The sequence below is a fragment of the Tyto alba genome, unplaced genomic scaffold (genome assembly GCF_018691265.1).
Source record: "Tyto alba isolate M040663 unplaced genomic scaffold, T.alba_DEE_v4.0 Super-Scaffold_42, whole genome shotgun sequence".
Classification (NCBI taxonomy): Eukaryota; Metazoa; Chordata; class Aves; order Strigiformes; family Tytonidae; genus Tyto; species Tyto alba.
The window spans coordinates 39,624,399-39,651,580 of record NW_024881318.1 but is presented as its reverse complement, the minus strand read 5'-3'; the positions used below and the strand labels follow the sequence as shown (position 1 = coordinate 39,651,580).

The following is a 27,182-nucleotide window of genomic DNA, read 5'->3' as shown; positions in this document are numbered from 1 at the left end:
TCTGCTCCTTACGAATGTAACTACAGTACTATCTTATTATTCCAAAGATGACTGCAATACAGTAGTTTAACATAAGGAACAACTATGCAATGGTACTGAATTCTCCCAAAGGGCAAAACCCCCTTCTTTTCTGAAGAATATGATGAGAAACTGGAGAAGATACTACAAGCTTGAAATGACTAAATGTGTACCCAATTATATGCTGGTACACAAAAAAAACATGGGTGAGAGAAGTTAAAGGTAGTATTTTATTTCCAAGTATTTTATTTCCAAGTATTTTATTTTATTATTTAACTCAAAAATATATTTTATACTCTTTGATATTATTACAAAAAACTTTTTACAGACGTGTTCATATACATATATACTTCCATACTGATTATATGAAGATCACATATATATCCAAATAAAAGTACTTGTGGTCATGTTTATTCCCATTATGAATGATATAAGAATGTTTGCAGATTTTACATTAGCTTAAAAATGTATCATGGATACAAGAAAATGCATTCTGTATTTAAAATTAAAACTCTAACAGTATTTCATACTTTAGTGCATTTATTAAAGCCAATGGGCAGTTTATGTATGTATCTGGGATAAGAGCTGTTCTTAGTAAAGAGGTTAACCATTCTATCCTCTTCTGCATCAGCTGTCATTACTGAACAAGAGATAAACACTGTTAATGTATTTTCTAATTGCTTATTCCTTATTCTGATACATTATTCTTACAATTAATACAGTCTGAGTAAAATACAAAACGAAGGCTACTTTAATAAGCAAAAACAGTAGTAGCACAGAAAGATATAAGGATTAAGTTAATTTGTCCAGTATAGCAAATATTTCCACATGCAGAATTTCATGATGCAGTGTCTCTATAATAAATTATTCATAAAAAGAAAAAAAAAATCATAGCTAGATCAATATCTCTGATTAAAATTAGAAATGCCCCCATATCTGCCCAAGACAGCTCATGACTCTCAGAAGTTTCTAAGGCTACTGCTGCCACCAAAATGGATTAGGTAAAAAATGCCATGATTGCAGTGGCCAGATGTCCCCAAATGACAACAAATACACTGAAAAAGAAAGGGCTTTCATGAGGCAGGTGCCAAAGAGGACAGTGCCATGTTGATTATAGAATTTACTTAAGTGAGGAGATGTCGTCGTTTGAGCCTACTCAGCAGCTAAACGCCACACAGTCACTCACCCACCCTCCCCCCACTTGGGAATGGGGAGGGAATCGGAGGGGCAAAGGGAGACTCGCGGGTTGAGATAAAAACAGTTTAATAACAGTAACAGAACAATACACTGACAGCAGTATCAGCGGGTAATGTACCATACAGCTGCTCACCACCCACCGACCAACACCCGCCTGCTCCCGGCCGGTGATCCCCAACACAAAGGAAGTGGCAGCCCCTCCCGGCCCACTCCTGCCTTTATATAGTGAGCACAATGTCATGTGACATGGACTATCGGCCAATCCCGGCCCAGCCCTCCAGCTGTGCTCCCCCCGCCCCCGCACACAGGTGAGGGCACTGGGACCTGGGGAGCCCCTGGGGTCTCAGGGTGCTGCAGCACTCCTCCAGATACTAAAATGAACAGGAACTCTAGTCCAGCCCCAACCAGGACAGTATCCACCCCTTATTCCATATCATTTACATTATGCTCACGTTCCATATTTCTAATACATTATTGTTATTTACTATCCTCTTCCTTGGTCAAAGACATACGCATACAGATGTCATTCCCTCAGTCCATGGTCCATCATTGCAGGATGTATCATGGGTTCATTTGGTCCATAGCTTCAGGTTCCATCTGTCATAACAGTCCCTTCAGGCAGGAGGAGCAATGCTCAGTCAGTAGGGCAGAGGTGTCCTTGGACCTGACAGGAGGATGGTATGCAGTCTCTGTTGCAGTCGGAGCTGGTGGCTGATGCATCTGATGCTGTTTGTATTCATAGTCTGCAGCAGTCGCTGGGCATCAGTTGCTGAAACCAGTCCTAACTTCATCCAAGTTCATGTTTTCCATAACAAAGCATTGATAGGGTGGTGTGGTGATTAATCTAATACAGCTTATTGGCTATTTTCACCTAACATTAAGTGCCCTTGAGGCACACATTGGATGTCCCCGTCCTTCTGCATAACAAAGTGCACCCGGGTCCTTGGGCAAAGGTAATTCCACGTATGGGCTTACCTTTACCCAAAGTAGGAATAACCCAGATGGTCTTCCCCAGCACGTTTTTTTTTTTAGGGTGCACTGCTGGGACTCTACCTCCATCTACAGTATGTAGAATGTCTGACTGCGCAGGGCCAGCCTGGTTGGCAGATCCTCTAGTATTGACTAACCAGGTGGCCTTTGCTAAATGTGTGTCCCAATGCTTAAAAGTTCCACCTCCCATTTCTCTCAGCACGGTCTTTAGTAGCCCATTATACCGCTCAATTTTCCTGGAGGCCAGGGCATGATAGGGGATATGATATATCCACTCAATGCCATAGTCTTTTGCCCAGGTGTTTGTAAGATTATTTCAAAAATGAGTACCATTATCTGATTCAATTCTATCTGGGGTGCCATGCTGCCACAGGACTTGTTTTTCAAGGCCCATAATAGTGTTCCGAGCAGTGGCATGGGGCACAGCATATGTTTCCAGCCGTCCAGTAGTTGCTTCTACCATTGTGAACACATAACTTTTACCATGCTGAGTTTGTGGGAGCATAATGTAATCAATCTGCCAGGCCTCCCCATATCTATACTTTAACCTTCTCCCTCCATACCAAAGATGTTTTAACCACTTGGCCTGGCTGATTGCAGCACATGTCTCACATTCACGGATAACCTGTGATATAATGTCCATAGTTAAGTCCACCCCTCGGTCACGAGCCCATCTATATGTTGCATCTCTTCCTTGATGGCCCGAGGAGTCATGGGCCCAGTGAGCCATAAATTTTTCACCCTTATGCTGCCAGTCCAGATCTACTTGGGCCTCCTTAATCTTTGCAGCCTGGTCCACCTGGTGGTTGTTTTGATGTTCTTCCATTGCTCAATTTTTGGGTATATGAGCATCTCCGTGGCGTACTTTCACAACCAAGTTCTCTATTCGAGCAGCAATATCTTGCCACAAATCAGCAGCCCAGATGGGTTTGCCTCTACGCTGCCAGCCACTCTGTTTCCACTGCTGCATCCACGCCCACAGGGCATTCGCCACCATCCATGAATCAGTGTAGAGATAAAGGACTGGCTATTTTTCTCACTCGGCAATACTTAAGGCCAGCTGGATGGCTTTCACCTCTGCAAATTGACTGGATTCACCCTCTCCTTCAGCAGCTTCTGCGACCTGACATGTGGGGCTCCACACAGCAGCCTTCCACTTCCGATGTTTCCCTAAAATGTGACAGGACCCATCGGTAAATAAGGCATATCACTTCTCATTATCTGGTAGTTCATTATATGGCAGTGCCTCTTCAGCTCGGGTCACCTCTTCCTCTGGTCACATTCCAAAGTCTTCGTTTTCTGGACAACTTGTAATTACTTCTAGTATTCCTGGGCAGTTGGCGTTTCCTATTCGAGCCCGCTGTGTGATGAGCACGACCCACTTACTCCACGTAGCATCAGTTGCATGATGTGTTGAGGGGACCTTCCCTTTGAACATCCAGCCCAGTACTGGCAGTTGGGGTGCCAAGAGGAGCTGTGCTTCTCTGTCAATTGCTTCTGAAGCAGCTCAAACCCCTTCGTATGTTGCCAGTATCTCTTTTTCAGTTGGAGTATAACGGGCTTCGGATCCTCTATATCCTCAACTCCAGAATCCCAGGGGTTGACCCCGGGTCTCCCCTGGTGCCCTCTGCCAAAGACTCCAGGTAGGGTCATTCTCCCCGGCTGCAGTGTGGAGCACATTTTTAACATCATGTCCTGCCCGAACTGGCCCAACGGCTGCAGCATGAACTATTTCTTGTTTAATTTGTTCAAGAGCTTGCTTTTGCTCAGGGCCCCATAAAAAGTAATTTTTCTTCCAGGTCACTTGATAAAGAGGGCTGATGATCTGACTGTAATTTGGAATATGCATTCTCCAGAAGCCTATCACACCTAAGAAAGCTTGTGCTTCCTTTCTGCTGGTTGGTGGAGACATAGCCGTTATTTTATTAATCACATCTACTGGAATCTGACGACGTCCATCTTGCCATTTGATTCCTAAAAACTGAATCTCCTGTGCAGGGCCCTTGACTTTACCCCATTTTATGGCGAAGCCAGCTCTCAAAAGAATTTTAACTCTCCGTTCTCAAAAACTTACTCTGCTCTATTCCCCCATACAACGTCATCAATGTATTGTAAGTGTACTGGACCTTCGCCCTGTTCCAGCGCAGTGTGGATCAGTCCATGGCAAATAGAGGGACTGTGTTTCCACCCCTGGGGCAGTCTGTTCCAGGTGTACTGGACACCCCTCCAGGTGAAAGCAAAGTGTGGCCTGCACTCTGCTGTCAGAGGGATGGAGAAAAAGGCATTGGCGGTATCAATGGTGGCGTACCACTTGGCTGCCTTTGACTCCAACTCATACTGAAGCTGTAGCATGTCTGGCATGCCTCGATCCGATATTGGGGAGGGTTCTTAAACGATCTCAAGAGCAAGATTAAGACACAAACGAAGTCAGATGCCGTACAACCTTGTGAACTTTATTAAACAAGCAACGGATAGTAGTGATAGGACAGAGAGAAAAAGGAAGAGAAAGTCAGAATCGCTAAGCTAGAAAGTGGTAGAAATGCAGCAAGACTATGTACCACCACCACGACTCCCGCGATGTTCTGCTGGCTCGGTCTCGGTGCCGGTGATGGAGTTCCAAGCTCCAAGCTCCGCCCAAGTCTCCGCTCCCCCCGGAGGCCCCCAGCCCCACTTTGACGCAGTCCTTTTATCTCAGTCCCCACGATTTCTCAGAAAAGTCCGCCCATTTCCACGGAGCTCATTGTTGCCCCGTGGTCTTCCATGCGCGCATGCTCAGGTGTTCACAGTGGTCTCGCAGGCGAGGGTGAACATCCTCCTCATGTCCTCCACGTGGCTCACGCGCAGGTGCAGCTCAGCAGGCACTGCCAGGGATGATGTTGTTTTAGCTTTGGGTGGACGTTGTGGTTTCGTCGGAGATTATTCGTCGCCTTCCCTTCGTGGCAACAGGATGCTGAGGCCACAAAGTGGTAGTGGTGCAGCAGAAATGTTGTAAACAAACAAAGTCCAAGACAGTCCCTTACATGGCACAGCAGCACTTAAGTGGTGGCATGACTTCATTCAGGCCCCGCTAGTCCACTGTCAGTCTCTACTCTCCATTAGACTTCCGCACTGGGCATATGGGGCTGTTGAAGGGTGAGCAAGTCTTGCTGATCACCCCTTGGCTCTCGAGTTGATGAATCAGTTGGTGGATGGGAACTACAGAATCTCTGTTGGTGCGATATTGCCGTTGGTGCACAGTCGTGGTAGCGATCGGCACCTGTTGTTCTTCACCCGTCACTAGTCCCACAGCAGAAGGATCCTCTGAGAGCCCTGGCAGAGTGGACAGCTGTTTAATTTCTTCTGTCTCCAAGGCAGCTATACCAAAAGCCCACCGGCACCCTTTTGGGTCCTTAAAATACCCTCTCCGGAGATAATCTATTCCAAGAATACAGGGAGCTTCCGGGCCAGTTACAACAGGGTGCTTTTGCCACTCATTATCAGTTAGGTTCACCTCAGCCTCCAACACAGTCAGCTGTTGAGAACCTCCTGTCACTCCTGAGATACAAATGGGCTCTGTTCCTTGGAAATTCAACAGCATCAGGGTGCACTGGGCACCAGTGTCCACCAAAGCCTTACACTCCTGGGGATCCAATGTGCCAGGCCATCGAATCCACACAGTCCAGTAAACACGATTGTCCCTCTCCTCCACCTGGCTGGAGGCAGGGCCCCTCTAATGCTGCTCATAGTATCCATTGTTGATGAAGGGGTTAGTGTGGTCTGTGTGAACCTCGGTCTCATCCTGGTTACTCACTTCTTGTAAGTACGACTTGGAAGTTCTCCTCATAGGAGCAGAGGCAAAGTCAACTCTTCTACGCGGTTTGGGTAACTGATTAGCTGAGACTGGAGCAGCACTTCTCCTGGAAGAACCTTGATTTGTAGCCATTCTTCCTTCCAACTCTCGGACCCACTCTCTTAGAACGTAGGTGGGTTTCCCGTCCCATTTCCTCATATCTTCTCCATAGTCACGCAGGTAATACCATAGGTTCGCCTGTGGTGTATACAGTCTTGCTTGAGGAGGGAGTCATTTGCTCCTGATAGCCAAGACCTTAGTCTGTGGAGATGGAGGGTGTAGTTACTAACCCATTCCAGTAGGTGCCCCCCAGTGTACACAGACGACGACCACACTGAGTACAAATGCCCCACTACTCCCAGGACCAACGATTTTATCATGCCATAGATTAGTGTTACATAATACAGCAAGGCAAAAATCTTAATCCAATTCCCACGGGTAATAAGCAGCAGCATGGGGACTACATATGGTAAGTAATGTGATGTATAACACAACTGCAGCAACAAAACCCACGATTTTAGGAACCAAGCAAATGACATTATAACAGGATGGGCAGTCAGCATTGTAACAAACTTGATAGTACACACAGATCAAATCTGTCATTATATCAACCCTTTGTGCCCCACGTTGGGCGCCAAAAATGACTGTCATCGTTTGAGCCTACTCAGCAGCTAAACGCCACACAGTCACTCACCCACCCTCCCCCCACTTGGGAATGGGGAGGGAATCGGAGGGGCAAAGGGAGACTCGCGGGTTGAGATAAAAACAGTTTAATAACAGCAACAGAACAATACACTGACAGCAATATCAGCGGGTAATGTACCATACAGCTGCTCACCACCCACCGACCAACACCCGCCTGCTCCCGGCCGGCGATCCCCAACACAAAGGCCCCACAGCCACACTCCCAGAAGTGGCAGCCTCTCCCGGCCCACTCCTGCCTTTATATAGTGAGCACAATGTCATGTGACATGGACTATCGGCCAATCCCGGCCCAGCCCTCCAGCTGTGCTCTCCCTGCCCCCACACACAGGTGAGGGCACTGGGACCTGGGGAGCCCCTGGGGTCTCAGGGTGCTGCAGCACTCCTCCAGATACTAAAATGAACAGGAACTCTAGTCCAGCCCCAACCAGGACAGGAGGTAGAAAAAATATATTTCAAATAATGTACATAAATTCAGAAACAGCATGAGAACTATGGGGGTGAAGTGAAAGCAGTAGATGACATAAAAGACAAATACCCCACAACTTGCAAAAGCATACAAAGACAGACACAAAATTATAATCAGAGATATCAAGAAGGTTGTCTCTTAACATCTCTGGAGACAATGTAAAAGGTGTTTCAGGGTTGACAATTCCATTGCATCATTCTTTTATTTGAGATATATTTAAAAAGTATGTGAAAATTCTATATAAATCTGTGTAGGATGTGAAAAACAGTCCCCCTGCCCTGGCAAGATATTTCTGCCTAAAAGATATTCCTTGCATTTACTTACTTAAGAAGCAAGTTCATTACCCTGCTGTCCCTCACCACTCACTAAGTTTTAGGTCTTTTGTTCTTTTTTTAGACACTGGGGGGGGTGGGGTGGGGGGGTGGGTTGTGTGTGTTCTACCACGCAAGAAAATTCTGAGTGACAGACTAAAAAGGATTTACTCCAGGGGAAGAGGTTACCAGGATGAAAGGTAGAATCCTAAACACCAGCTAGACCAGATGTTGACAAAGGCAGGCTACTGCTGTTTCTCTACAATATAGTGGCCTTTGTTTGCTGCACCTCCTCCAGAGTTTTGGCTTAACAGATGTTTATAGATTCAATGTTTTAACATCCATCTATCTTAATCTCCTTGCTCCTGGTATACCCATGAAACTCCATTCTGCTGTACACAAAGGCATAAGTGATGAAATCTTGAGTTTGTAAGTAGTCAGTGTAAAACTTCCAGTGACTCAGCAAGGCTTTTTACTGTAAGCCCTCTGCTCAGAAAGACAGCTACATGGAAGGCCCAATGGATTAACATAGGAAGCTCCTGGAATGGCCTATTGCTCCTTGGCATCTCACTCGCCCTGAGAGAAGCTCATTTTACAGCAGTCACCCACCTATTGCAACTGTCATGCATGAAAATGACATTTCTGTTGGTGGTGGCTGATATTGCCCTGCCACCACTGTACATGATCCCATACATTTGTATTGAAGAATATGTTATATAGAATGTATTTCTAGGCAAAATTATAAAATAGGATGTAAATCAGGTATTCCTGCAACCCTTTTTTAAGCAGTCACATATCTTAGTTTATTACTAATTTTGTAATCCAACTATAATTAATATCCTCAGACATGTAAACTCCTATTTTCTATGAAGCTTCCCATCCTAAAATCCTGGAAAATGAAAACATTACCATGTGCATACAGATGTCTGTAAGAAACTTTAAGTCTACATATTTCTCCTTCCTTTCTCTAAGAAACCTTGCTACAGTAAGTAATAAAATACATTAGCTAAAATACATAGTGCCTGTACAACAAGATCTACTTTAAAATCCAATACTGCTCATCTGAAAGTTTTGAACAGAATGCTATTTTCTCACAGCTTTAGCTTGTTCATGAAAAATATACAAAATAAGCAGTACTTGTTGCACACACAAACCATGAAAGAACTTTTCAAAACGTATTTTCAGGCACAGAGTTAGGTATTTATGATTTTACACACTGTAACAAATGTTATTATAACATAATGGTAAACCTATTTACAATATCCAAGGCAAAATTTTTAGTCAATCCCACTAATCTTGACCCCATTTTGTTCTCTTGAATCAAAACATACCTCTACCTTATGGGTCACAGAAAAAAAGCTGAAATTAATAAATATGGTATGTAGCTATCTGAAAATATGAAAATACATATATCAGACTAAAAAGCCAATTGTGCTGCATTTTTCATGTGATCATGTAGAGAAAAATGCAAATAACTCCAAATCCTCAATGAAAGTTTTTTTCATGCAACTGCTGTAAGTACTTAGTATTCCAGCCATGAAGGCAAAATACAAAACAGAAGTCTTTGGTGACTTAGTATCTTACCCTAAATTGAAACAAATACCTCCAAAAGCAAAAAAAATAGTTCTAAAACATGTTATTTGTCATTTATTCTTCTGAAATGTTAGTAAAACCTACTGTATATCACTGGGTTTTAATTTTTTTTCCAGCCAAATGCAGTTATCAGCAGCTGACTGTTTCACAAAATGTCAAGTAAATGAAGGTAATATAGAGGACTTTTTGCCAGAGCTTTAGCTAGTTGTTAGACTTCAGTAGCCTTTAGAGACCATTAAGTACCCTTTGGCTAATTGGCCAATGGTAGATTAATCCTCTTTTTATTCTAGCAGCACTATTTTAACACCCTTTGCACTCTGTCAGTGTAGTATCTGAATGACAAAATAATATTGTGCATGAATAATAAGCAGAAAAGTTAAATTAACATTTCATGTTTCACATGCCATACCTACGTGTCAAGGAAAAAACTCTCTTTTAAAGCCACTGACATTCAACTTTTTTAAACAATCTCATGTTGACATCTTACTGAAGTGAATCTTCCTAATTACTGCTAATTGCCTATCAAGAAAAAAAATCTTTCCTTGAAGTGCAGTTGTCTAGCATAGATGAACACAGCTCCAATGTGCATAGTAAAGACAGGCATGACACTTGAGGTGTGCTACATTATTATGAGGTCATACTAAATACAGGTTGCAATGAACAAAGCAGCTTTTAAGGATGTTTAAGGCACTGAAAACGTCAATCTCTCATGAAGTGTTTAAATTAGTTCCCAGTAGAGAAATACAGATATCAGCATACAGATAAGAGGTACATTTCTCATCTCAAGTATTTTACAAAAGAAAAAGCATAGTTGTCCTGTTGATAATGTCACTGTAACACAGCTGAAGTTCATCAGCTTTATAAAAGCAAAGTTTACATGGTTATCTACAGAATGGTCCTTTCACACATACATATTATAAATTCAGCTATTATTTGGAATACAGTTGTAATCACTAGCCAGCACTTTTACCAAAGTCTCTGTCTTCTTAATCATGCAACAGAACTGCTCAGAGTAATCACTGTTTATAAAGGGATATTTCCTGTATACCACTTCATAAATAAATAATAGTAATTTACTGGTAATTTTAATTCAGCTATTTTATACGTAATTTATAGCTAAATTTATTCTATAATTTATAAAAGCCTAGTATTATAACATTTTGTGTGGCTACAGGATCTTATGAAATAATAAAAAATTAAAATCAATAAAATCAGAGCAGATAGGTCCATTTTAAATTTTGTTTTGTCTTTTCGTGTTTGTAAAGAATGATAATACCACATAAATCAAGACATGATCTATTCTAGAGAAACACACAGACAGTCATGTATAAATGGAGTAACATATTCTGGGCTCAATTCTCCAAGAAATCATTTGCTGCTATAAGCAACGGACAAGCCTGAGTACAGAACTGCACACTGTGCAACCAATGATTTTTCAAATAAATTATAGGAAATAAGAAAAAACTTAGTATTAATACAGATGACATTTTTTAATATGAAGATGCTTCTGAAACATGCCATCTGCATAATGATAACACAAATTCAAAGGGTTTTGATCTGCAGCAATTCCATTTTAGCTTGCATTTTCTATCACTCATTTCTTCTCTATGAGTAAATATTGCTGTATCCCACGCCTAATTTCTGTACATATTAAGAACACTATCTTGTTTTCGTACTAGAGCAGATGCAGCACTCCATCTGTCCTTGCAAATTTCAAAGGAATATAAGGACTATTAACTATGTATGTAACATTACTTATATAAGTAGTTTCATTATGATCAATTATATATATGATCACAACTATGTGCTTTAATTTTTGTAGGGACTGACTTTCCAATGTAGAGATGCTAACTGTCAGAATATACAGATGAGCAAGACCTTGTCTATCAGGCCTTAACATTTCCAGATAAAAATTACAGAAATCAAAAAATTAGTATTTCTTAAAAAGAAAAATATTTAAGATTACAGTATATTCTGCTATATTTTACATACTTAGTTTTAACTTAAGTATTAATATCTACATAAACACAACACAGTACATTAAAGTAACTTTCACTACAATTAAATTAAAAATGAAAATATAACCAGATATATTTCACAACACCATTGCACTTGAGCACATCTAAATGTTAGAGCAAGCCAGTTGTGAAGATATGGCTCAAGTCCAAAACCAATGTTTCTATCTAACCCACCACTGCTATTTAAACAAATACAAGTTAACTCAGGTATTCCAACATCTAACATGCCTGTGCATATTAATTATTGTTATATACAAGCAAACACTTCCACCTGATGCATAAAATTTGCCCAAAGATTTCCATGCCTTTGTACAATTTAGAGAATTTTCAATATAAGACATGGAATCCAAACAATCTTTTATAGTTAGGACCAGGTTTCACTACCAGATTTTTTGCAGGGTTACACTGTATTTATCTGATTTTCACCAAACACAAGAGTGGGGGCAAACTCATAAAGCTAGAAATTCGAATTTTTCATCTAGGGTCAGGGATAGTGCTTACCATATTCCCCCTGCTTAATCTTAACACATCTAAGCACTGCAAATGAACTACTTGCATGAGAGCCAGTCAGGGAATTTCACAATCCCTACAACTCATTATGAATTTAACAGCAGCAATACTAAGTATTCATATGTTTCAGATAACACATACAAATATGCTGCACTAAAACTCATTGGGGGAAAAAATTAATAATGCTTCCATCTGTTTTCCGTATAGCTCACATAAAATAGAGAGAAACCAAAATGAAAATGCTATTTTAAAGACTGTTTGTAACTTTCTTTTGATTTACCCTCTTATTTCCAAAGCATAGAGCTTTATATATTTAAAAATTAAAATTATTTTTAAAATAATATATAAGCAAGAAAGAAACAAAATAGCTGGAAGAATGGTGAAATATTAATTTAAGCTCTCCTCATTTCCATCTGTTTTAGAGAGTGAACTACTTCTGCATCTCAAATATAAGTGGGCAGGAATTCTCTGCTTGTAGGGAAAGCTGTTCCATCTCCCATACTCTGACTTTCTCTTTATATATTGTTTTCATCTGCTTAAATCTCAACCTCTCAACCATTAAAGACCATTTTCTTTCAACTTACAGAAAACACGTCTAAAAGATACAAAGGTTTGAGGAAGTGATATAAATGTTTTCAGGTAAAAATTACTAAAAAATATGTACCTTAGAGGTATTCTCAGAAGTCTGTTGCAATATTCAAGGAACAAAATATTTATAAAGACAGCTCTATATTGAATTATATACAATTATTTAAACATCTCGTTCGAAACTGCTTGAGATATCAACGAAGCTGAAAAAATGTCCTCAGAAGCTTTTTAGATTTATGTAGACAGCTGTGTAAAAGCAAAACATATTAAGTGTAAACTGTATCAACAAATTTAATTACTTGAAAAGTTCAATGTTCTCATAGAGCAGGACAAAAATACAAATACACAGCAAAGACTTGAGAAAAAGAAAAGTAAAAAACCTGGAATTTTTCTAGTCACATAAAGGTGATACTGTACAAATTTTAATGTATGATTTACATTTTTATGTAAGAAAATAAAGTCATATTGCTAGCTGTTTCTGAGGAGTATAAGGAATCTGGTGACAGATATTGTGGGAAGGATGTGAGGGCAGGGATATTTTTCGAAATCATGAATTGTATTCAAAAATTACCACTACAATGTGTTGCATATAAATTAAAGTGGTAATTCATCCCTGGATTCTTGTAAATGAACCCCCACAGTCTTATCTTTAATTTGTAATTTATGTTATTATTGGAACCCCTGCTAAAATTATGGGCATGAATGAACAGTTTAGGGTAAAGTACTCCTTATGTTACATATTAACTAGCTGAAGAGGCCATCACAAGAAAAAGCCATGTTTTCAGCCCAAGGTATGAAATGAAATATACTTTACCTTTATCATGATTATTATCAATATTATGACTCATTTGAGCAGTTAATTATTTTCACATACATGAACAGTTTGAGGACAACTTTGTAGTTGTGCCTAATCCCTGCAATTCAATATCTCATCTTGAATCAGACCTACAGCTGCTGCCCCTTAGTACTTTCCTCATTCTCGTCTGGTTGCTTCACCGAGATGAGTACAGACAAAGTCATACATTTCTGTTTGGTGTACATAATACCCTAAAGACCACAGATCCACCTTTGAACCTATGAATGAACAGAAAACTCTACACAGGCAGACCATTTCAGTCACCAAAGAGTAAATCCTTTCCCAGTGCCTGTGAATCTTGTGAGACATGCTATGGCTAGTCATACAGTCTCCATCACTGAGAAAGAAACTGAAGCTCTTGCTTAGGAATCAAAGGTAGCCTGGAGTGATGCAAAGTAAACCTGAATATAACACAAGCTACGGGAACAGTCTATGACTACCTCATTAATTGACAATGAAACTTCAGGAGAGCAAATCAGATGGTGTGAAGCATTAGTAAGGAAGCATAAATATTCTTTTAACTCCTCTAGCAGTAATTGAGTCCATGAAGTCCAGGCACTTCAGGCAAACAAACGCTGTTTCAAAACCACAACTACTCTTCCCTTAGGGCTACACAGAGAGCAATAGTCCTGACTTCTATAGGGAAGCCAAAGAATCCTGTGAGGCTGTACTTATTGTGTGCAACAACTGCAGTCTAAGGCAGAGAAAAATGAGGACAGTTCCAAGGAAGGAATGCTGTAGATAGCCATGTTAAAAAAGGAATCTCAGGTGTAGTTCCCAGATACCATTTTTTTGTCTCAGAAGTAGTCTTAGTTGTAACATTTTATCTTCTACTGTTGCTTTAGTTCTTGACTCCTATATCTTCATGCCTAGAAAGACCAAGAAAAAACCAAATGCAGTCTGAAGGCTCATGCATCTCCCTTGTTAAAGTGATGACAATGGCTATACTATTCTGGCTTGTACACTTGGCTATGGATGTGTCTTCTGAAGTTTCTTCCTGTAGTGAAAGACAGCAACCAGGACAACAGAGCACCAGCATTAATTTTGAACATACAAGCTTAAACAAGGGATTGTGGGAACGAGAAAGTTGGAGTAAGATGCAAGTTCTAACAAAAATGCCAAATCCCTTTCTGTAATAAACTAGACAAAGAAATCTCAGTGTGGGATGGGTAATAAAATAGAGACAAACACAGGAAACTGGTGCTTTGCAAAAGACTTAACAGTGCTGAACTGGTGAAGAAGACACCCCTTCTGAAATCTGTAGGAGTTCAAAAGAACTCTAGGACCAAATATGTATGTTTCTGTCACTGTTCACCCAAGGACAAGACGTGGGAGGTGGCTATTAAACTACTTCTTTACCATTGGTCTTTTAATTTATTGATTGATTCCTTCAAACTTTTCTCATAGTTAACACGTTCAAAACTTCTTAGAACTCTTGTTTCTTTCTTCCAGTATGTGTATTTTGTATGTGGTGCCCAAGACAAGATACAGTATTTCAGAGTGCCCTGACGCTAATAAGTAGAAAAGTGAATGTCCTCTGTGAAATTCTCTATAAGAACTAATGCGTGACAAGCAGGTAATGGCTCTACTATGAAGAGTGGTAGATGTGACAAGCAGGTGACCTACCATCTTCATCAACCTGTGGACCTTTGCAAAATAAACATACATATTCACAAGACAAAAAAACCCTCAAAGACCAGCCAACTACAATTTTGGCTTTTTCCACAACTCCTGAGTTTCCATCTCACATATGTTGACCTTGTAAAGGGAGGGATAACACAAAAAAATATATGCATGGTGTTTGCAAATATATTTTAACAACCAACAACAACTTTTCCCCTCTTAGCTTACTATATTTTTATGTACCAATCTGGGAAAAATATTTTAAAAAGTAGAGACTAAGTATGTTTCAGTGGTCATTCACAAGTGGTATTTCATGTAAATGTTGATTTGGCTTGCGGAATTCAAGCTATAGAAATTATCTTACAGAAATAAAAGAAAATCCTTGTTATACTTGGGAAAAAAATACCGAGATAGCCAAACTAAAATCTTTAACTTCAATAAAACCTGTTTCTTCTTGTCTTAACTAGTAACTGATTTTTAAATTAAATTATCTAGAGACTTTTCTAAATATTTAATATTTAAAATTGAAAAATGTTGACAAATATCGCAAAAAAATTATCTTTTTATTTCATGACTAACTTTCAAATTGTTTAACTGTTTTAGAAACAGAAAACAAAAATTAAGATTTGCAGCTTTTTGAGTCTTTTTTACACTTTAAAACAATTTTTTTTAACAAGATGGTACAACATACATTTGCAGATAAGAGTGAGTTTATTGCTGAAACACTGCTTATAAAAAATGTCTGGAAAAGTCACATTTGACCCTTTACAGATAGATAAATAGTATATGGAAGCTTGTGTAGCATTTTTATAATTTACCTTTTTTTTTAACATGACATGCCTTTGATACTAACAAAACTGCGCAGCTTTTTTCAATCATAAAAATACAAAACATGTAAATATCAGTATTTTGGCAGTTTTATGTGTAGAAACAGTCACTCACCCTTTCTCACCACTACTGTTTACTGAGATCTTAATGACAAATACATATTGCCACACATCTCTAAAGGGAAAGTGAAGCATGAAAAGTTAAAATTCTTTAGAAAATAGAAGCAGAGCTTCCCAGTTGGAGCTGTACAGGAACCATCATTTTGTTACTAACAGAACAGAAACTATAGACCTTCAAGGTTTAGATCACTTTCACTGAGTTAAAATATTGTTCTCCCAAGTGACCTAAAAAACTGAGGAAAACAACAGTCTTCCTACATTGAACAGGGTGTTCCTAGTGATAATAATAATTTCTTCAACACCTAATACAAAACACAGACATTGTTTTAACAAATACCACTTTGCTGACCTAGAAGATAGGACAAAGGAATAAGACTCACATCCAGTTCCTCATGGTTTCTCAGCTTGGATCCTGGTTTTTGCACAGTTTACCTTATGAACATGATCCGAGTGACATTTCACAAATTCCTGGATAAATGTTGCTACACTCTGGCAGCAGAGAGACAGGCTGTGTCATGCACAGATCAATAATAGCACTGCATTTCATCAGCCTCAAAATCAAAAGTGCTTCATCTGGCAAAAGCCATGGCCCTTGAGGATCTGACATACATAAACTGAATACCCTACACAGGATGCCTACTACAAAAGCTGTCACTGGAAAGACAAGTCTGGAGATACACAGTGAGTATATTTAAATAAGAAAATATGTGTTTGTATAAATAACGAAGTTTTAAACTGGCTTTTATGAAAAGTAAGAACAAATAGCACAAAACAGCAGCTGAATAATGGAAATAAGATTAAAATTTTACAATTCTTGACAAAAAAATAAAAACATTGTCAGGACAATACAGTATTCATAATCTTTTGAGGAATTCACTATAAAATGCAAGTATCTTTTTGAACTGTACACAATATTTATGGCAGTGGGCTACAATAAAATGTACTCGAAGCTATGCCTCCTTATCAAAATTATGTTCATTAAAAATATATCACAAAACTTTATATCAGGGAAACTACTCCAAGTAGAGCTCTTGAGATTGTAAATCATCATGTATTACTTATAATTTCAGGCCTCAATATAGGCTTTCCTAAGAAAACAGTGGGAATTCATGTATCCTACTGCTTAGCTTTCCTCATGATTATCTTTAGTTTTTAGTGACAGAGCTTGCAAATTTTTATCTTCACGTAAGTGCAGCACCTGTAGATTTTTACTTGAAATTACTATCAGAAAGCCTTTCCTTCCTTTGTTTCTCATAGTAAGTTTAGTTCTCTTTTCTCCTGCCAAAGTTTCTAGTGCAAACAATACTTTAAAAAATAAGTATTTTTATTCTTTGAAAGCCAAGTTATTAACAAAATATCTCAACTTGAATCCTTTATCAAGATTTTGACTCAAAAAAGATTAATCTGTCTCTATGCACCCAATTAAAATGAAAAGTTTTTTCCTTTGAATATTTTACTACTATCTCACTAAAAAACCTGTTTCCCTACACTCATTCCTGCAGGTAGATAAAAGAATATAAGAGAAATATTTAAAAATCGTTATTTATCTCTTCTGAATTTTCCTTACCAAGCTATGCATTACCTCAATTAAAGAACTTTAGTCTTTTCTCACCTCTGCAATTAGCAACTCTAAAGAGCTGTACCAGACCAGTGTAATCCTAAATTCTGTGTACATTATACCACTAAAGCTATTTTTCCTTCTCTTGGCATTTCTTCTGCTAAAGACTAATTATTTTTTAATATTTCTGCTGCACGCTGTGGAACATTCATTTCCTTTTGGTTACTCCAATTGTTTATCTATTTTCCCTGTGCTATGACTCTGTATTTCTACGTCTTGAATGGTGATGGCTTCTTTCTCTGCCTCAGAATTTCTCCTCTTTATAACCTGATGGCTGAACATTATTCTAACACTCCTCCTTGGCTTTAGCTAGACCCTTACAAAACATTGGTTTGACTCTTCTTAATTTTATCATCCATATTTACATCCCTTCTCCACAGCAGTGGTAAATGCATTCTGGGTTTCATGAGAAAATACCGTTGTCCAGCTTTGCTTTATGAAGTACATGCATCTCTTCCATCAGTTCTTCAGATAAACGAACAGTGTTACCACAGTTGAGAACATACCTTCCTGTTTATACTTTTAATTAATTCAGCTCACATCATTGCACATACCCTCTTTCTTCTTGTCTCTATTTTTTTCATGCTTCCTACAAAACAGACATTTTTTTTTTAATTTGCCTCAGAAAGACTCTGCCCACTGCTAACCACAAGCAGTTATTTCTCCCTAATTCTTCCTTTTTAGATTAATTGTCCAATGCAGTTCACTGACTCCAACTGGCAATGGTCAATTACAGTAATATAAAAATTACAGACCTCATATCTGGTATGATTTTATCTTGTTTCAGTTCTAGGTCCTTGATTTTTTTTTTTTTTTTTTTAAATCTTACTTTGCTAGACTGAAGATTCTACAAGCAAATTTCTTCTTCTTCAATGTTTCAACTTCAGTTACCTTTTAATCTTGAAAACCTCTTATTATTCTCTGGAATGGTGTATCTTAAAATCCTTCTCATAAGTCTTCTTCAAATGCCTTTTGCTTCCATCAGTCTCTTTCTTGGATTCTGGGTATTAGAGCTACATAGAGTAGTCTATGAGCAGTCAAATCATGCCAAGTGAAAGAAAACATATTCTCTCTGCTCATATTGTATAGGCTCCAGTTTTTACATTCAGGGGCTGCATTAGTATTTTTCACTATGGCAATGGGAGTTCATGCTCAGCTCATTACCTACTAGGACTCTCATTTTTCTTCAGAGTCCCTGCTTCCCAGTAGACAGCCATTCAGCCTCTCTCAACATGAACTTCAGCAATATATTGGTTTTCATTACAATGTAATTATTTCCTCATTAAATATACTGTGAGGTCATAATGATCTATACTTTTCAATCAGCCTCTGGTGGCTCAGAATAGCTGTCAATGACTGAAGATATCCTCTTGCACTAGCTTGGATATTTTACATTGCCACTAATTTTTAAAAAATGATGGAAAGATTTTACCACTAAAACAAACAGCAAAAAGGCTGTCGTATATTTCATAGTATATCCAAATAGAATAGATGTGTAAGGTATAAACCATAATCTTGAGGAAAAAAATAATGTTATCATTCATGTGAGGGATCAACTGAAAAATTAATTTCATGGTATGAGAGATTCTGAGCTAGTGAAAATGATTAAATGGTACTTATACATACTGATTTAACCTTAAAGCATGAATTGAGACATTGAGTCTACATGTTCCATGTGTCAGTGCTTAGCTCCAATCCAAATACTAAGTAAAACCAATCACAATGAAGATCATTTTTGGAATTTGTTTCCTATGTACATTTTAATACAAGCAACTACTGTTGTACAGGGGCACACAACAAAAATGAGTGGAAGTGCTTCTAAGGATTACAGATACTTTCAGTTCATAGAACCATTTTTGCAATCCCATGACTGCTCCTTCATCATCTTAGGAAATCCAGCTTCTCAAATAAGGAACAAAACCGTTTCTTACCAATTCACCTATTACATGTATCTACCTTGCTAACCATACTGAGCACCCTGCTCCACCAATCTTACAAGGAAGATTATTTAACAGATTAGGGGAGGAGCAAAAGAAAGGGAAGTAAGGTAAAAAGTTGCATTAGGAGAGTGCAGGAGAATCAACTCCCTTACCGTTTACAATACAAAGGAAGGCAAAAGTGTTTCACCAATTTCTCATGACTCTTGAAAACTTTTCATAAGAACATATCAGAAAAACCTTTGCCTAGGCCAGGAAAGAGAGAAAAGAGACATAAAACAGACAATTGCAAACAAGGAGAGAGAATTCAAACTTCCAAGGTAGGATGATATATGGCTGATAGAAACCCAAAGTATCCACTTGCATTTTTGTGTCACCTATATAGAATGGTGCATAGAGGTGTTATTGCATAGTCTATCAGAACACTAAATTATACAATATTTGAAAAGTTATGTAGCTACATCCTCTACTGTAATTCCTTCCCTGCAAGTTCAAAACACAAAAGAACTTCTCACCACACAGGTCTATATTCAAGACTAGAGCAAATAAAACTTATTTTTACCACCATACTCAGGAGGTCTTGAAATTTCATTGAGTTCGGTGGAAATAAGCACATGCATAAAGTGTTTTTTAAGTCACTTCCATAATTGATACTGGTAGTTGTCAATAATTAATAATTCACGGACCACTCCAGTGAACAAGCCTAAGTGTACTGATCCAACTGCAACCCAAACTGGCTTTCTATGACAACCTATGAGAAAATCAGACTGCCAAGAGCTGAAATGTAATCTCTTGTCTACACATGAATAATCATTCCCAAACCAATGGATATTTTTGGGTGAGATTTGATGGTGAATAAATACAAAACCATATACTATCCACAGAACTCTACATAGTACAGAAGGTTCAAGAAGCCAGTCTAGCTCTCTGCTTAGCTTTAATTAAATGAGCAGATCCCACTGAATTCAATGAAGACATTCCTGTGAGCACAAAATAAAATCATATTACAACAGTATTTGTTGAGCTTTTCCAGGTCTCAAACAATATCTTATTTAGGGAATTTTTTGGGAAACAAACACAGAGTTCTTTTTTTTTGTCTAATAATAAAATAAGATTCAATGCACAATGAACGTTTGATCAAATCACAGGAAGGTGAAGAAAAATAAGCTACATATCACATGAAATCCATAAAGTAGAAATTACAGGAAAATATCTTCCAGTGTTCACTGTAAAATATGTGCAAGTATATTCTATTACTGTACTATAGTATTAGATATGCTTATAGATATGTGTACTGTCTCTATTTGTAACATTACAAGAACATGCTAATCCTTATGACACAGGTTCTTTTAATATAGAAGCAAACTTTTTAGGATCTCTACATGATACAGCGATATAAGTCATATTGATTCTAAGTATATTTTAAGAACTTCATGTAGTCTCCACAATTTTTTCTTTATATTTTTCCAGAATTTACCTATCTCTAAGTTATTGCATTTTGACAGCAATATAATACAAGTCTCATAGTTCTAGTTCATGCCAACTGTTCTCTTTAATTTATGAATGAGACCCATTTCCTACATGCAATGTACTTCAACTGTTGTTCATCAATAATTCAACAGGTCTATTGTAATTTTTCTTGAGAGATCAATATAAATGTAAAAGGTATTTTTCTTTATTTTTGTTTTGTAATGACAGCACAGTTTCACAATAAATATATTTTACAGTGTAGTTCTGTTAACGGAACTGACTTCAGGATGCTGCTAGTTTTCAATGCAGCAAACTATGAAAATAAATAATAAAAACATTTTTTGGGGGTAGATGTATTTTAAAAGGGAAGTTACGTTCATGTTTGCCATTTGGCAATTCCTAATTTTATTTCCAAGTCAACATCCCTGATAAAGTAGAAAATAGAGATTTGGAACTATTTTATATCAGCAGCAATGCTGAATCAGTAGTATACCAGAGGAAAAATTATACAGAGATTTCATCCATTTAGTATCCAAAAAGTTTGAACAAACATATTTAAATAGCTGATCATTTTTCATTCCAGGCAGAATTCTGAAATAGTACTTGAAAGACGTGAGTTCTAGTCTCACGGAGCCACAGAGCAGTGTCCATCTCTGTTTCTAGCTTTTTAAAGTGTGACATCATAGACTGATTTTCTATTTCTTGGTCTCAGCAGAGCTCTAATAAAACTACAGTATAGCAGAATCTATTCTTCTCAATATTGTCAATTCAAAACCTTCAAAAACTACAGATAGTGCCCAGAAACTAAGCTCCAATTCCATAAAAATTAAGTTTGAAATACAGTTTTTCCTACATATAGATAATGTTGCAGTTCAGGTCTGGAATACTGTGGTAAATTCAGGAAGAATGGCTTTCTCTCAAGAATACATAGGTTGGGGGTGTGGTTTGAGTTTTGAATTATCTACTGTCCCTGCAAAAAGGTCTCTTCAAGGCATGCATACCCAATGATAACAGCCGTATGACCTCAGAAGAAACAAATTTACAACCAATCAAATTTGGAGAAGACTTCGGTCTCATAGTTTAATTCAATTATTAGATAACCTGCCACTGTCTTAGATTGTATTTGCAAACTCCAAAAAGGTCAGGCAGTATATCCTGTTTTATCAGAGTTTTATCTCTTCTGGTTTACCTTTCACTTCTGCTATATTTTAAGAAAAAGTAGAATAGAAAATTTTATGTTTTAATACTTTCGAGAAACTGTCTTTATTTCTTTTTGAATATTGTACCCAGAGATTATAGTTCTTGTAAATTAACCAAGTCTACTCTTATTCAAAGCATTGAGGAAAGGATAATCTTCATGCTTCTAAAGAAGGAGAGGAAGGAGAAATTACATTTCTCCTGATGTTTCCGGGACAGACATCTCCTAAACAGGTTCAAAGAATTCTCTGATTGTTTCCTTACACCCTGTGCCAAAGGTGGATAGTTGCAGAAATGATTTTGCACTGAGTTTGGCGAACGCATTAAATATTTAGTTTTTTTTTTATTTTTAATATGAATACAAACAACATTTCCAGACTTAAATGTGCCCTGTAAGAATGGAAAGGTGCTGAAAAGAGTTGAAACAAACTGAACTCTTAGCAGATTATTTTTTATCTATTAAAATCTGAGGTCATTACAACAGCTCTGGGTTTACTTTATTTTCTCTACACTTTATATAAATGACAGTCAGTATTCCTGCATATATTACTGTCATAGTAGTAATCTCTTGCACAGTTTATCTGTAAAAATTATCATTTACGCTTAACTTAAAGTCTTTCAAATTGTGTGGTGAGGTCAGTACTCTGGAGGGAAGGGATGCCATTCAGAGGGAGCTGGACAGGCTGGAGAGGTGGGCCCATGAAAATTTCATGAAGTTCAACAAGGCCATGTGCAAAGTCCTGCACATGAGTTGGGGCAATCCCAAGCACAAATACAGGCTGGCCAATGAGTGGATTGAAAGCAGACCTGTGGAGAAGGACTTGGATGGTATCAGTATTACTGAATATAAATCACCAGTGTGCCTTCGCAGCCCAGAAAGCCAACTGTGTCCTGCCTGCATCAAGACAAGTGTGACCAGCAGGTCAGGAGAGGTGATTCTCCCTGTCTATCTGCTCTTGTGAGACCCTACCTGGAGTGCTGTGTTCAGCTCTGGGGACCCCAATGTAAGAAAGACATGGACCTGTTGCAGCAGGTCTGGAGGAGGGCCACAAAGATGACTGGAAGGCTGGAGCAGCTCTCCTATGAAGACAGGCTTAGGGACTTGGGGTTGTTCAGTCTGGAGAAGACAAGGCTACGGGCAGACCTTATAGTGGCCTTCCAGTACTGAAAGGGGACTTACAGTTAAGATGGTCTTTTTAGCAGGGACTGTAGTGATATGATCAGGAAGGTGTCCCTGCCCATGGCAGGGGGGTTGGGATTAGATGTCTTTAAGGTCCTTTCCAACCCTAATCAGTCTATGAATCTATGGTATGATTTTGAAAATGCTATCAGAAAAAAATTATAGGCCAAGTCACTGATAAAATGTGCAGAGGCAAGACAGACAGACAGACAGGGAGGGAGGGAAGGAGGGAGCTCATTTTCCTATGGCAATCCATTAAGAAATGTAGCTTTTCCTGTTACATCACCTGAGAAACGCTGGAGAACTGATGCAAAATATCTTACTGTACTTTTGAGCAGGGGACCTGTGAGAGGCCTTGATGTGAATAGGATAAGCACTGATAACTTAACATGCTTATGATTTTGATTTCTTATTCAATATACTTTGTCATATACTTTTACAGAAGAATGACACCTACTGCATAAAACTAATTGTAATCACTGTGTTATATGCAGTAAATACGCTGTTCTTATAAGCAGTCACTTAGTGATAGAAATGAGTTAGAGAGAAGAATAAATCTTACAAAAAAAATTTTCCTGGATTTTTCCAACAACTCGTTTCAGACATTTTTCTAAGGAACTAAGGAAATGCTAAACCCCTTCACTTCTACAGTAAGTATCAGCTCCAGTTGTGATTTCTATACACCAATAACAAAATATAACTACTGTACTTCCATACTGACAGTTTTGACTCAGTTTTGATGTGAATCCTTGGAGAATGCAAGCTTTGATTCTCACATGTGCAATCATTTTACAGTCCTTTTTGCAGAAATATGCAAACAATTGCTTTTGCAGAAACAAAACAAAGCAAGAAATCTACATTACTGTGAAGAGTTTGTAAGGCCAAACAAAAAAAGAACTTGAATCCAGCATTCTGAACTCTTACAAGCTGACAGGCAAATACATACGTGTCTGTGTGGATCTTCAAAAAAAATACACAAAACCATACATGTACATACATTCTGAAAATCAACAGATGCCAGGAAGTCCTTAGGTTGTATGAACTGTAAAATCTGTCTCAAAATGAACATCTGGAACATTTAAATTATAAATCTAGAGTTGATTTTTAGCACTAGATTCCTTGGGGATTGTAACAAAGGATCGACTGCACAAACATCTGCCCTTGTCTGCTAATGGATTTATTTTCTTAGTTAAATTCAGGCAACATGGCATCTCATCCAACCCATGATGTTAATGTTTACAGTTGCTAGAATGCTATATATAGCCCAGCATCATAATTTTGCTGTTAATATAAAATTTCTCAGAACTTTACGATTATATACAGAAGCTTATTTTTGGGTATTTGTGATTCTGACACTCTTGAAGTGTTTAAGAGCCTCCCTAAATCCAGAGATTGTCTCAATTACTTATTTTTTTCATTGTTTGCTTTTTACCTTCTAGCTGTGCAAGAAGATTCTAAAATCTGAAGTAACAGAAGCAATGAGAAGAAACAATGACAACAGCGTTCTTGCTAGTGAAAAGAAGTATTTTTTTAAAATGTCATTTTCCTTGCAATATATTAAAACTACTTCTAGATAGCATTTCTTACAAAAACCACACAAAAACCCACACAAATGTGTGCTTTACAACTATTTGATATGTCTGAATCATGGTTCTCTAAAACATGCGTGTATCCTGCAGTGACTGTGTAGGTTCTTTACCTCCTTAATTTTCACTTGGCAAGTAGCCCAAGCCTCTGCTTTAAATTTCCCACTTGGTAGCACTAGTATGGCACCTGAAGAGTAATTAGTTGTAAGAAAGGGAATTTGAATTGTTTGCTGAGAAGGAAAAAAATGTGCATGCCTAATAAAGATTTTTCCTTGAGTACCTGCAACACCATTTATTTATTTTTGCTTAGAATGCACCACCCTTTAAATAGACCAGTGACCATTATTTTTTTTTTTTTTTTAAACTTTCCAGAAAAAGTAAGTGAAAGAAAACTGGTTTGGTTTTAAGACCATACTATTTCACTTGTAGTCAATTATAGCAGCACTTATCTTGACACAATTTTTTTTTTTAAAACACTTTCCTGATAATGGCCTTTTTTATTTTATTTCTCACATTGCTCTTCTATGGACACCTAAGCTGTAGTCTTCTAGGAAGGCAAATCATAAAGATGTCTGAGCAAGCAGAATATTTAACCTAAATCACATATATATTATCTGTGAAGTTTATACTGTCAAATGAAACTTTACATTATGATACTGTTTGTGAGAAAGGCAGATCTCCATTGGTTCCAATGACCTTGGAAACTCTTTTTGAACAATTCATTACATATAGTTATGCAAAATGAGTAACAGAAATGAGGTTTTCCCTCCTCTAGAAATTAGCAGTTCCCCAGCCCTAAGAAAGTGAAAAGTGCTGCTCCTGATACTGCTTCTGCCTTCTGTGCAAAGACAGAAATGTAGAGAAGTTTGAGGGGGAGGGGATTTGATTTCTTTTTTAATGTCTGCCTCCTTCCAGCAAGTCCATCTGTTGTAGCACTATAATTCTGGAAGCAGGATGTGTGTGTGACCAACAGGAGACAATTACTGCAAAAGTGTTTGTTGATTCAGCTCTATAAAGGGCAGGCCAATCACTACAGTATGAATAGAAAAGAATTCCAGCTGAGGAGCTGCATATAGATTAACACAAAATACATATATATAAATGAGAATGGGGAAAACCAGAAAGTAGTAATAGTATGGGAAAGGATTAAGTAGGAATGAACACTGAAGTGGAAAAGAAAGCTGGCATCTTTGGGGCTGTTAACCAAATAGTTTACTAGTCTCTATTTTCATAAATCTTCTTTAGCTTTCTATCTTGACAGAGACAGGTGGGATTAAATAGATATGGAACTGGTCTGAGCCCGCTTTGGAAGAAAACTCCAGTTGCCTTGAGCAATCCACTCTTGGGGCGTATGTAGATAGCTGATGCCTCCAAAAGTGTCTGTTCTTCACAGAGGAATGGGTGCTAATTCATGTGGATGGACCAGATTCTCAGGGAAGTTCTCAGACCACTGGCTAGAAGTAAAACTTCCCTCACCCACTTGAATGCAGGTAAAATGTCAGCATGAAGACCACTTCTTTTTCAGAAGGAGTAATGATTTGGGTTGATGCAACAGTAAATAAGGCCTCAGTATCATTTGTACATAATAACTGATTCAGAATCTCATATAAAGCATGGTAATATGTCACATTTAAAAATTTTGAGTATAGCAAATTAAGAGACAAAAATCAATGTTATTAAAATTTCATAGAATTACAACAGAATTAAACTGAACGTTGTAAGACACCGTAACGAAAAGTACTTTACCTCTATGGTCAGTTTACTAGATTGAAGTCTCTGATCAGCCAAATGTAGCTGAGCTGTTAGTTTTTCATTGGTTTCTTTAAGACCCTTCACAGAAGACACTGCTATTTTCTTTTCATTGTGTAAAACAGTTATCTGCTCCTGCAGTGACTTAATTCTTTCTTGCAGTAGAATAACAGAGTAGCCCAGTTTCTGGACAATGGTGTTTCTCCTTTTTGTTCTGTTCACTAAACATAAAATGACATGTTACTAAATTGACAGATCATCATAAATAAGATGATTCCTGAGTTTTCTTTGGCCCTTCAGAACACTGTTCTAGTCTCTAAAATATTTCTCAGTAAATAAAGTGGTAAATTAAATCAGTTAACCTATAAGTGCTCTATGTTGTTTTTTTTTTTCCGAAGTCCCAACACTGCAAACTCAACAAGGACTTGGAAGTTATATGTGGATCGAGTTTCTGGTTGGTATTACTGAAAATAAAGGCTTCAGTATCTTGTTAACCGATTATTTTTTTTAACATCTAAGCCAAAATACAGTTAATTTTGTTTCACTGTCTGTGTTGGCTACAAGGGGCAAACAGAAACAAAAGGTAGTGAAAAACCTTATTTCAGGCAGTAGATTTAATACGTGGGACTTAAAAAAATAGAGTATATTTTAACTGTGTGAAAAGAATCTGCCTGACAGTCACTTTTTACATGACAGTTTCACTATAAAACAATGAGCTAAATCTCTGAAAATATACTCACACAAATTTAAACAAGCAAATCCTGCAACAGCATGTAAATGGGTTTGTGTAATAT

The 27,182-nt window shown here is 37.9% G+C and overlaps 1 protein-coding gene across 6 annotated transcripts in view; it reads right to left on the bottom strand.

Annotated features, from left to right (window-relative positions):
• The window catches only part of CNTLN (centlein), a 199,421-nt gene that overhangs the window by 37,213 nt on the left and 135,026 nt on the right, over window positions 1–27,182 (bottom strand). For all 6 annotated transcript variants that reach the window (XM_042804806.1, XM_042804808.1, XM_042804807.1 and 3 more), the window contains one exon: window positions 26,386–26,609. In XM_042804806.1, coding sequence (XP_042660740.1) covers window positions 26,386–26,609 — 224 coding nt within the window. The remainder of the gene's footprint in view (window positions 1–26,385; window positions 26,610–27,182) is intronic.